Raw genomic sequence first — 13,603 nt, 5'->3', positions numbered from 1 at the left:
TGGGATTAAAAAATACCAAGGCAAGTGGAGGAAAGATGCATGGTTGAAAGACTGACATCTGAATATGATGTATGTACCTAAGATTAGCTTCTTACCCTGTCACGCCCACAAGTTGTGCCTTCTGCCGCTGGCATAAATTTAGTCTCACATTTCCTCCCAATACGGTGGCACCACAGGGCTTTACAGATATCCTAAAGGAGAAAAAAAAAGGTCATTAGTGTTACAAATGATCCATACAACTCTGATAACATATCATTGGAAAATTTAAGGGAAAAACAACTGATATAAATTGAAAGCTGACTATTTAGGAGTAGGTGCATATGATAGAGTGAGGACCTAGAAGACTCATGCTCTAAACTTGCTTCAACTTAATTCTATCCCTGAAGCTCTATTTATTTGTATTTATTCATCATACATTTAACAAAATTACACTTTCTAAATTAAAAAGTAAAATATGCTTAATCCAGGCACTGAAGAAAACTGTGAAAAATTAAAATTAAAAAGTGCAGTAAAACCTAACATTTTATAATTCATTCTCTATCCTACCTTTCACTAACTTCTCCTTGTCCATTCCTCTATCCAGCTATCCATTCATCAACCCACACACTCATCCACCACCCACAAATCTTCAATGAAGTCCTAGAATATGCCAGTTATCTTACTAGGCAGGAGGTTCCATAAGAAATATGAACAGACCTACCCTCTCAAGAATGGTCTTAGTGGGATAGATTAGCTGTAAATCACCATGTGGTGCACATGGGGAGAGGTGTCCCTACAAGGGGAAGAACACAGTGCAGGTGGGCTCACCAGGAGAAAAGGGCTTTGTCTGGAGGACCCAGGGAAGGAGTCAGAGAAGATGGACATCTGAGCCAACTATTGAGCTCAAGGACGGCACATTCAAGTGAAAAGGAATGAAGGGTTCGTGCAAAGGAAGATGAGAAAGAAGAAAGACGTGTGCAGAGGAAGGACGGCCCACACGGCTGATTTGTCGATAAAATAAAACAAGATCTGAGATTTATACACAATAAAGTCCTCTCCAAGTATAAGGAATTATTTTTACTTCTATATCCGTTTGAGCCCAAAGGAACATCTTAGTGAAGGACAGTCAGCAGTGGGACTCATGAAATGATGGGACCTTCAGGAATGCTGGTGGTAGCTTCAACTGCACACGATGGAAACATTTCTTAAATTATCTGCACAACTGTTCTGAACATTTGAACAAATGCTGCACTATTTCCCAAGTCATTTAATATCTGCATCCCCTGGGTGTTTCCGTGTTATAAAGAAAATGCAACACAGCAAAACTTCCACCTCATTTTGCTTGAAAGATGGCATTTCACGGCACTTGTGCCTTTATTTTCTGTTTTACTGATGCTAAAGATGTGCTCACAGGAGGCTTTCTGCATTGTGTGAGTGAACTCTTGAAGGATTTCCCTTTTAATAATCTATATTAATTTTACCTTCATAAAACTAATTCTCAAATCTCCTTTATACATGTACTTATTATATATTTAAAAGTTAAGGCGTTTGTTAAAGGCACTGCCTTATATTTTTTTCTGCTTGTATCTCTCTCACTAATAAGACAGCTTTTCAGAGCATGGACTATTAAGAAGCGAACTGTCAATGTTTTAATTTTGATATCAATTAATTGCTTTTATTTCAAGGTATTCATAGTAACCTCTTAAGATTACAATCACTGTACCATTAAACTGCATTTTCTTGGGAGTCCTCCAGAATCATTAAGTGCTACTGGGGCAAATGTGTCACGCTGGTGGTTAGTGCTTTCCTGGCTCTCATGACATTAATTAGCATGCTGTGCTGGGAGCCTCTATTCTTGCCCAGAACGGTGGTTAGAGATCAAAGTCATAAGAGGACCTCAAGGCATCCATAAAAGCAGGGGCCTAAGCATCTGTAAGTCTCCAAAGAGACAACTGGGAAGCTCCGTTTGCTTCCCGGGATGACATCTTGACAAAAACCAGGATATAAATAAAGCTCCCTTGAAACCTGAACTTGTGGACCCTGGCTTAACATCTGGGTGGAAATATGGTGGATCAAAGCCAGAATCCAGACAGTGGTGCAGGGTAGGCGTACCTGCCCGTGAGTGCTGGTTCAGAGCCCTACTGATTTAGGTGGTTGGGTGTGCACACACACAAAACAGATGAACACACGGATGGATGAGTGAATGATAAGTGAATGGTGGATGTGACAGAGATACCTGCTCCTGTGGTTGGGTCAGTGGGAGATGGACACAGTGGTCCAGGAGAGGGTTTGGGCTTCCGAGAAGGTAAGCATGTCTGGTGTGAATTGGGCATGGCAGACCTGGGCAGGTAGAGTCCCGGTATCCTGCCTGAATGCAACCACCCATCGACTTGTCCTGGGGGCTGAATGAAGCATCATAGGTAGGTAATGTGCCCAACTTAGGGCCTGGCACCTAAAATGCACCAAACTCATGTCAATGTCCTTTCTCACTTCAAAGGTGTGAGGAGATGTGAGCTCAATCCCAGTCCCCAGCCTGGGTTCATGGCTGTGGCCTGAGGGAGCCAGTGGTACTAAGTCTGGAGGCAGTTTCAGGGATGATGCAAGATGATAAAATAAATGGTGTTTTAAAATGCTAAATTATTTTTATGTATTTGTCACCAATACCTGGAACAGTGTTTAGAACCTGGCTGGCTTTCAATAAATGTTTTCTGAGTCGAACATCTGTTAGTTTGTTTCTATGGAAACCTTGGACAGAATAAGCAGGAACATTTTTAGTGCAAAATGAAATGAATAGTGATCAGTGAATTGTGATCATAAAAATTTCTAAGATGACTTAAGAGGGTGACCTTATGATATGAAAACACTACACCTAGACTAGTATTCAAAGGATTTTCATAATATTCTTACATTGTAGTCTGGGGGAACATTTTGCAGAATAAAGAAATATGGATGGAAGATACTATTGAAGGCAATAGTTTTTAAGTTTTCTAAGTAAGAAGCTCTCAAGTACAGGATGCTGGTGACAGCTCACCACTAAAGCATGTGACTGTAACTCAGTCTGTGCCCAGATTATGCCATCTGTGTATTTCAGCCTCATTCTGGAAGCTGCTCAATTCCCAATTCCAGGCCTCCAGGCAGAAATAAATCAGAGTTACAAAAGCCTTGAAATATATAATTCATGTTACTGTGTTCCAACATATCACAAAGGATTTGAGACCTTGGTGCCCTATAGATGTAACTGCTGGTCATTTAATAAAAATGTGACATTCCATCCTGGAAAACAAATAAAAATTCTAGTACCTCAAATAATGTTTATTTTATTATCTAAACAACCAAAAACCGATTACTTCCTCTCAGTTTTATCACACTTTGACCTAACTGCTAACTCTGGACATAATGTACAATGGTTGTATTAAATTCTGTATTATGGTTGTAGGTCATTACATTCTTAATAAAACTTCAGGGTCCTCTTGGAACAATGACCCTATTAAATCATGGTTCTAGGGCCAGGAAGTTGGAATGCAATACCTGCTGGATTGGAGGGTGGGTTCCTAATTTACCAACAGTACGCAGGACACTAAGGTGATCAAATTTCAACGTAATTCTGGCAACTTGCATCTCAGACTTCAGGGTCAGGCCACCAAGAAATGTTGACGAAGCAGAATAGGAACTTGATAAAGACACAATGTTTAAAATAACTAATACTTGACTTAAGAAGAAGAAAGTTGAGGCCCATGTACAGAGTTCACTCTTGCTTTTATCTTTGCTGTTAAGGAATACTGTACTCTCTTTAATGAAGGCTCTCTCACTTGCTGTTCCTTCCCATAATTTAAGAGCTGTGTTCACAATGACTTATTTTGATAATACTGACTTAGTTAAGTTTAACATCACAACTTAATACCCCAAATAAAACAAACATTTTCAGATGACTGTGTTGGATTTATTGTGGCATTTCCATACTGTGAATAGAATGCCACCAGATTAGTTTTCTCAAACTGTCAGTATCAGACTTTCCAAAATACAAACTAAAAATGCATATACAAACGATGTTATAATAGGATATATAATTTATTGTAATTATTTGTTTTTCAAGCAGTGGTGTGCTTTTATCACTAATTTTGATTATCAACAAGTCATCAATGGACAGAGAAAGCCATGGCCATATATGTGTGTGGATTTATAAACAAGTATGTAAACACCCAAACATATACACCAAATACACATCTATTTATCCAAAAGAAAAATGCATATGCATTCGCATTACCTCTTAACTTTCCAAACTAAATGGCACGTGGTACCTAAAAAAGGTTCAACCTTGTCTAAAACATCATCCAGCCATCTATCACCCTTCCCAGCAAAGTCTTACTGAATGGGCCTTAAGTGCTGGTTGAGGCACTGGGTAGTTTCCTTGTTATTTATTATTTTATATTCTTCAGTCAGAAAAGTCCAGATTTTTACATTTCAACCTAATAGACCCATTCTCATAAAATTTCAGTAGGAGTTCATTTAAAAAATTAACTTTTATAATTGAGAATTTCTTGAGATGTTTTAATTCATATGGAAAATAAAGAATCTAATTGTCACTCTGTATCTAAAGTTGAGGTTCATTATATTAGAGAGTCTGGCCACACAAGTAGAATTGAACTCATAAAAAGAAAAATATGTCAAGTTTAATTGGGTTGAAAAACAATTTCACATCATAGGGAATAAGCTCATAATATTGACTTTAATGGGTATTTTTCAAAAGGTATTTTCTCTACTGTTCATGGTGAAGTAACTGGTACCACACTTACTTTTCTACATACAAAAACTATAAAACTGGACAAAATATATGGGCCAGTTGTTTCAGTCCTTTGAAACAAGCAACACAGTACATGGTCCTCAAGAGAAGGGAATTTGTAAGGTGGGCATCACCTTTGCCTAGCTCTCTGTCTGGGAACACTTTGCTGACCACGGTGCAAAGACATGGTTCCCATGAAGACAACAGCAATCTCACTGAATGGAGGGTGCATAGATCAGAGTTGGGGCTGCAGAAGTAGCTAGCATTTGTGGGAATGGGACCATAAAGGAGAAAGCTGCATTGAGTAGGGATCACCAGAGGTCTCCATGAGGATTTCCTGCAGGTTTTTATCTGGTGAGTGAATGGTTGATGCACAGGATGAGACTCCAAGTGGCCTGGAAGAGGGCAGCAGCTTTAGGCTGAAAGCTGATAAGGGCTAGAAGACAGAGATGCACAATGCTAGGAGACAGCAGTGTTTTGGCCACACAAAGTGGAGAGACTTCAGTGAGCATCCTGGGCATCCACGTCTCATGAGTAAGAACCACAAACTAGAGTACAGGCCATGCCTTAGGGCTAAGGGAAAACCAGAATAGATGAGCCTTAAGGAAGAGTAAAACAAGCCTCAGGGGATCAAAATGATTCACCTATTATAATAACATAATATAAATACATGTAACATAAAATAACAATATGTTATGATACATAATTGTAACATATGTAATATGTTATAAATATATTTAAAAAATGGACATAATAAGTGAACAAATGGGACATACCCTAAAGAAATATAGACTATAAAAAACGAACCAAATAATAATTCTGGAACTGAAACTTAAAATAACCCAAATGCATAGCTTGCTGAATTGTCTAAACAAATGATTAGAAATGTTAGAAGAAAGATACAAATGATGACAAACATTTTATCAGAAACATCTGAGTCCAGATGAAAATGGAATTATATCTTTAAAGTGTCTAAAGGGAAAAAAAAGAATAAACTGTTTAGAATTCTGTACTCAGAAAAAGTGCTCTTCAAAACTGAGGGTGAGTTAATGACATTTTCAGATAAAGAAAACCTGACGTACTTTGTGGCCACAGATTGTGTTACAAGAAATGCTAAAGGAAGTTTTTCATCCCCTAAGGAAATGATACAATTTGAAACTGATCTATAAGAAAGGATATAAGAAAGCATAAATAATAAATGGCAAACATGTGGGTAAATATAAAAGGTGACCCTATTTTATTTAAAAGCAACCCATTATTTTATTTTATTTTATTTATTTATTTATTTTTTTGCGGTATGTGGGCCTCTCACTGTTGTGGCCTCTCCCGTTGCGGAGCGCAGGCTCCGGATGCGCAGGCTCAGCGGCCATGGCTCACGGGCCCAGCCGCTCCGCGGCATGTGGGATCTTCCCAGACCGGGGCACGAACCCGTGTCCCCTGCATCGGCAGGCGGACTCTCAACCACTGCGCCACCAGGGAAGCCCCAACCCATTATTTTAAAACAAAAATTTTAACATTGTGTCATGTGGTTTACAGCATGCATAGAAATAAAATACATGATGCCAATAGTACATACTGTGAAAGAGGGATACATGGACTTATTTGTTGTAAGGATCCTCCTGCATTTTGCATAAAGTGACATGATGCTAATTCTATGTAGGTTGTAAAATAAAGATGCAGCTGTAATCTCTAGAGTAACCACTAAAAATACAAGAAAATATAGCTAAAAAGCAAATTGATGCAAACATAGAATTTTTAAAAGCATGTTTAATCCAAAAGAAAACAAATGAAAAAAAATAAGGAATGAGAACAATAGGAAACAAATAGCAAAATGGTAGACTTAAATCCACTATGTCAATAATTATATTAAATATAAATGGATTAAACGTCTCACTGGAAGGCTATAGATTGTTCAACTGGATAGAAAAGCAATGCCAAACTAAAGGATGTTATGACAGACATATTTTATATAAAAACACAGAGAAATGGAAAGTAAAAGGGTGGGGAAAGATATCTTGCAAAGAGTATTCTTAAATAAGCTGATGTGGTTGTATTAACATAAGATGAAGTATAATTCAAGGGAAAGTAACATTATCAAAAATAAAATAAAGTTATTGTATATTAATGAAAGAGTCAGGGAGACATAAAAATCCTAAATGTGTATGCACCTAAATACCCAGCTTCAAAATATACAAAGCAAAAACTAATAGAACTAATGGGAGAAATAGAAATATACATAATCTTTGTTAGAGACTTTAACACTCATATCTATTAAATTGTTACATAACAAGTATCAAATATTGCAGAGGATACAGAAGCTATAAACAATATTATCGGACACATTAACAAAATAGATATATCTAGAACACCATACCTGACCACTGCAGAATTCACAATTCTTTCAAGTGGCCATAGAATATTCACCAGGGTAGACCAAATGCTGAGCTATGTAATATGTTTCAATAAATTTCAAAAGTATACTTATAGGGTATATTCTCTGATAAAATTGAACAAAATTAGAAATCAAAATTAATAAGCTGTCTAGAAAATCACCACTTATTTGGTAGTTAAATAGTATACTCCTAAATAATGCATGGGTCAAAGAAGAAATCACCACTTAAATTAGAAAATATTTCATAGCTAATAATATTAAATATTCAACATCTAAAAATGTTCAGGATATATGTTAATGATGCTGCTGAGAAAAATAATACTAGCTGTAATTATATTTAAATATTTATATTAGAAAAGAAGAAATTTTTAAAGTCAGTGATCCAAGTTTATCCCATAAACAGCAAAGAAAAGAAAGTCACATTAAGCCTTAGTATGTAATAAAGATAAAACAGACATTAATGAAATAGAAAAGAACCCAACAAATATTTCTGTTAAAAAATTAATAAAGATAAATACTGATGTTTTGAAAGGACTAATTCATCTGATAAACTTCTAGTTAGATTGACCAAGAAAAAGAGATAAAGAAACACATGTTACCATTATTAGGAATGGAAGAGGAAATGTCACTATAGATCTTTCAGTCGTTCAAGGGATAAATGAGAATATTACAAACAACTTTTGGTAACCCCCTCCCAAAAAAAAACAAACAGGTAAAACAAAAAAAAATTCATTGGAAAAGGTCTCTTCCTGTGTCTTTTTTCGATGTTTATTTATTTATTTTTTTCCAATGAATCTGATCAGTCTAGCTAGGAATTTCTTCTGCATAACCCTACATGTGTTAGTGTAGTTGAATTAGTGATTACAGAAGCCTTCCCACAGATAGGATTCATGAGTAAGTTCTAACAAAACTTTAAGGAAGAAACTATAGCAATTTTATTTCAAGCTCTTCAAGAAAGCAAAGGAGTAGGGAGCACTTTCAAATCATTTTTTGAGGGCAGCATAACCCTGATATAAATTCTTGAATGGTAATTTTAAGAAAAAAATTTCTAAATTATACCATTCAAGAACACAGATATAGGGCTTACTGGTTGACACAGTGGCTGAGAATCTGCCTGCCAATGCAGGGGACACGGGTTCGAGCCCTGGTCTGGGAAGATCCCATATGCCATGGAGCAACTGGGCCCGTGAGCCACAACTACTGAGCCTGCGCGTCTGGAGCCTGTGCTCCGCAACTAGAGAGGCCGTGACAGTGAAAGGCCCGGGCACCGCGATGAAGAGCGGCCCCTGCTCGCCACAACTAGAGAAAGCCCTCTCACAGAAACAGAGACCCAACACCGCCAAAAAAAAAAAAAAAAAAAGAACACAGATATAAAAATCCTGAATAAAATAGTATCAAATCAAATCAACAAAATATAAAAATGAATAACAGATTATGACCAAGTAAAGCTATCCTAGGAATATAGGTTGGTTTAACATTCAAAAATCAATAAAAAATAATTTTAAACTCATCAGTACAATTCACTACATTAACAGAATAAAGGAGAAAAATACATTTATATCAATAGATGCAGAAAAAAAAGTATGATAAAATTCAACATAAGTTTGTGATAAAATCTCTTACCAATCTAGGACCAGGAGGGAATTTTTTCAACTTGATAAAAAGTAACTATGTAAAACTGAAAGCATCATATTTAATGGCAAAATGTGAAAGATTTACTTGGCAATTATGAAGTTCCAGAATAAGCAATGTGAAACTACGGTGACAGAAATCAGAACAATGGTTGCTTACGGGGGTGGGAAGGGGATTGAATGGAAGGGGGCAAGAGGGAACATTCTAGATTTATGCTGGTAACATGGGGGAATACATTTGTTAAAACCCAATTGTACACCTATAAGAAATACATTTCCCTGCAGGTAAATATTTCCTCAGTAATAAAAAGACCTGCTGCATTTAACTTCTTATTTCCTGTATTTTCCAAACGGCACTAGTTTACCACGGAGGATACTCCATGGTCACAGCAAAATAATGTGAAAACCAGCAGTATGATGTAGAACATTCCATCTTTGAAAGAAAAGTTTTATGCTCCTTTTCCTTAGCAAACAGGAGAGTGATACGCAAAAGAATTCTCAGGGATTTCACATATTCTGCCAATGAAAAGGCAACATTGGGAATATATGCTGATGCTGACTGGTTTATTATTCTTGTCCCCAGCTGAGATTACCCAGCTGAGGAGATAAGAATCCAGTTCTGGCACATGGCTGTAATTGACTTTTGGGGGGAGATCTACTTTAGTTTAGAAGAAAGAAGATTATCACATTAGATTGAAATTGGGAATATCCCCAGTGCATTCTGAAATGTTGGAGGTTTCTGGAAGACTATATATTTTTGTCTATTTTCCTCTTGATTTCATTATAAACTAGAATAAAAGAAACCTCAAAAATAGTTAATTTCATTTAATTTATGGGTAGCTTTCCTAGTGGTTTAGTAGGGCAAGCTGTGAAATCTCGATTTTCCCTTGTCTAGCGAGAGCACATGTCTCTGTGTTATATGAGGAATTTATATGAGGAAACCAGTCTTCTGCTGTCCCTGGGGTCAATGGAGTTCTATGAAAGACTTCTCTAGAAACACTTAATTTGAGGAATTTAATAATCAGAAGTCCCAGATAGGCTACTGCTTTATAGTAAATTTTGTCTATATCTGAGGAAGGTAAGGGGGGTGGGGGGACATTGTTTCTTAAATACCATTTGAAAGAAATGCAGTGTATTAATTTGCCATCTTACACCAACCAAGAGTTCTTGCTGAGCTCCCACATGATAAATCAGAAAGAAAGAACTGACACAACAGGCCAAGTCAGTACTTGAGAGGAAACTGATCCCTACAACAGTATCCACTGTCATTTTCTTTGCCAGTAAAACATGTGTTTCCTGTTATATAGGACCAGCCCTAACATACAGGATTTGACATTTGGTTGATACCCAATAAAGGCAGAATACATCAATGTCAGCTTCACTGAATAAAACGGTTTTATGAAGAATTTTACATTGAACATTTGCCAACAGTCACTTGCCTTTTTAAAATCCAGCATGCAGAGCTTGGCTTTCTCTCCAAATTGCCACTTGCACTGTGTGTTTGCATCGTATAACTCTCCCGGCAGCTTCTCAGGATACTTGTATTCCTTCACAGGCTTTGGCTGATCAGCAAGGCATGTAGCTTGGGCAGTGCTAAAACAAAGAGGAACTGCTGGTGATGCCGGAAATTACCAAAGATGTAACTTCAATCATGTAATTCAATGATTGAATTACATGTAATTACACGTAATTCAATCATGCCTTTTCTTTCTCATGCAATTTTACCACATGTCTTGTATAAAGAAGAGGGGACATTTTTCTCCTGAGGTCCAATATAACATTTATCTTAATTCTATTAAAATATAGAGGCCACATTTTCTGAAATTGTTCATAATATGTTTCACCTTTTCCAGGGAGGCAATTTGTTCTTCATCAGATTTCTCAAACCTATCATGGGGAGAGTGAAATGAGATAATACAACCAGATGTTTGATGTGAGGAGCTTCTATAACAGACACCTTAAAAAGTACACTTCTTGCCAGGAACAATAAAAAGATGAAATGGGCACTGTAAACAGCAAAACACAATCAGTCAATTTCAAAGGCTGGAATTTTCTTTCTTTCTTCCCTCCTTCCTTCCTTTCCTGCACAATAGCTTCCAGCTTCCACATGGAGCATTGCAATGATTTCCACCAGAAATGCTCTATACACAGGCTGATTTCTGACTTGATTCCAAAGTCAAGAAGAAAATTAATTCTCCTTAAGTTCCCTAGAGGATGGTCTAAAGGCAAACTAATGATTTCTTCCTCTACAAATAGGGTATCCTCTTCCCTACCAGAGACAGGTTTTGGTATAATTTTTGCATTTGGAGGGAGGAGAAACAAGTGTTTGCAAATAGCAACTAAATCCTATTTATAAATTTCAATAAGCAAAAACTAAAAACAAACAAAAACAAAACACCTTTGTAATCACAATAAACTTAACAACAGTAGATCTGCCTAAGCATCCCCAAACTTTTCTTTGTGTGGTTGTCCATCTTGATCGGAATATTTCTGGCCCCAGTCTCCAGGACCCGGGTCCCAGATTCTATTGCCTTGGAGCCCACTGATGCATGTGTGCCCTTGATTAATATCCACATACGTAAAACATGAGGAAGGGCACCAGTCACTGTGGACAGGACATTAAACATACATGCACGGAGGTCAGAAGCCTTTTAATAGACTAAATCAAAGGCTAGGAAAGTGCTAAGAGCAGTGACTGGCTTACTGTGAGTGTTGAATAAATGATCTTTCTATTACTGCTACGATGATCATGATGTAAGGGTCTATAAGTAGAGAAAAATGAATAAAAGCATAACTAACACTCCATGACAGGAGTGATTTGGCAACTTTGGAATTCCATAGCACCTCTCTCTAATGATCTCAAATGATTCCTATATACTAGCTAGATGTTCCCCATTATCTTCCTAAAGTTACATGAGGGTTGGCAATACTATTCCCATTGCATAGAAAGAAAACTAGGAAAAGTCAGCTACATTGATGAACCCAAACAAGATATTGAAAAAAAACTTTTTAAAGTTCAGAGATTCAGGATTTTTTATAGTTTGATCAAATGTAACCTATTATTTTTTATTCATCCTTAAAAGTTAATTCAAAGAGGACTTCCACTTTTAACTATGGTGGACCAGCACGTATGAGACTGATTGTTCTACAGGCATCAGAAGGTTATCAAAGTAAAAAGAACATGAGGGATGAACATTTCCAGAGCAAAGGAAAGTAGAGAAGTGAACCCAACACCCAGTAATATTTTTCTCCTCAAGGAATTTAATGAGTCATAAAAAGATGCTAAGAAGCCTAGTGGCCGAGTGGAAAGTGGTCCTTACAAGGCTGAGAAGCTGAGCAAGGTGTTGGCAATCTGGTGGGGCTGGGAGATAAAGATTGAAGTTGTGGGTCAGCCCTGGTAAACAAGATTTTCACGGAAGCCATACTCGGTCTTTGCTGAAGGAGTAAAGAAATAATGTGAAAGGCCAGTTTAGGAAGACTGAATGCCAGGGTGACATCAGCTCAACCCCAGAGTGACTTACTGATAAACTGCAACTGCCCTGTCTGCTAGAAAGAAAAGTTATCATTCGGGGCTCTATCTTATCTTTAATTTTTTCATTAACAATATCCTTCTTTTGTTCAAAATTACCAAAGGTATTGGGAGATGAGACCAAAGCATTGAAACCCAAGAGAATACACAAATAATAGACACAGATTCAGAAGGAATCCAGATACTGGAGTAGTCAGAAATGGAATTTAAAATTATTATGGTTATTAGCTTTGAGAAAATAGAGGTTAAGATGGAGAATTTCACCAGTGAATGAATATATACAAAATATGTAGGTGAGGTATTGTGAAAAGTTCTAACATTTACATAATTGGAATCCAAAAAGGAGAAGACAGAATGAAAGGGTCAGAATCAATATTTGTAGATAAAATGTCTGAACATTTTCAAAAACTGATGAAAGACAATAAACCACAGATTTAAGCAGTTCTAAAACCCCAAGCAGGAGAAAGAAAAAGAAAAACACGTGGGTACATGAAAGAAATTCTACAGAAAATCAAAATCACAGAAAAATGTCAAAAGTAACCTGAAAACAAGAGACATGTAAACTTTCAAAGGAGCCACAGAGAATCGGTACATGGCCCTAAGGATGAGGTGCCTGCCTGGTCCAGTGCACAGACTAGGGACCTGGACGTTCCCATGCAGGGGGAGACACAGCAACACACAGATCAACACTGTGATGTGAAAGTCGGCTCTGGTCAGCATTGCATGTGAAGAGTCATGAGCAGATCCCACCCCTGATCCTTCTGGCTGGGCTCATGCTTGGGCATGTTTCCACTTGTCCCCTCATCCAAAGCAGGTCACACAGCTAAGCCCAGAGTCAGTGAGGTGGGCACAGGGATACAACAGGGTGTGGGTGCATGAAGGAAAAGCATTGCACCCATTTTACAATCACCCGATATCCATCAGGACAAAATATGTTTGAACTCTGCTGCATGCCCTACACAAAAGTCAGGTAGCCTACATGTGATAAGCAAAACAACAAAGCTTGTGGAAGAATATATTCATGGCTCTGGGGTAAGCAGAGTTTTTTTCCAGTGGTGTACAGAAAGTGCTAATCCTAAAGGAAAAATATGAATAATTTGGACTCCCTTAAAAACATAAGAGAACTCTTCTATTTATCAAAAGACACCATTAAAAGTGTAAATACTGTGTAAATACTAAGTCATAGAGTGAAAGAAGATATTTGCAATACATATTTCCTGTAATGCACAAAGTGTTCCTACTCAGTATATATAAAATACTACCAACAAGAGATAAGAAAAATAAAGGAGTTT

At 37.2% G+C, this 13,603-nt stretch overlaps 1 protein-coding gene across 1 annotated transcript in view; it reads right to left on the bottom strand.

Annotated features, from left to right (window-relative positions):
- Positions 1–13,603, bottom strand: part of ADAMTS16 (ADAM metallopeptidase with thrombospondin type 1 motif 16) — a 165,396-nt gene that overhangs the window by 83,061 nt on the left and 68,732 nt on the right. The window contains exons 15-16 of the mRNA XM_060094292.1: positions 10,222–10,375; positions 96–191 (exon numbers count right to left, since the gene is read on the bottom strand). Coding sequence (XP_059950275.1) covers positions 96–191; positions 10,222–10,375 — 250 coding nt within the window. The remainder of the gene's footprint in view (positions 1–95; positions 192–10,221; positions 10,376–13,603) is intronic.

This window comes from Mesoplodon densirostris, chromosome 3 (assembly GCF_025265405.1).
Source record: "Mesoplodon densirostris isolate mMesDen1 chromosome 3, mMesDen1 primary haplotype, whole genome shotgun sequence".
NCBI lineage: Eukaryota > Metazoa > Chordata > Mammalia > Artiodactyla > Ziphiidae > Mesoplodon > Mesoplodon densirostris.
Note: the sequence above shows the minus strand (reverse complement) of the source record. Positions and strands in the feature narration are given on the sequence as shown.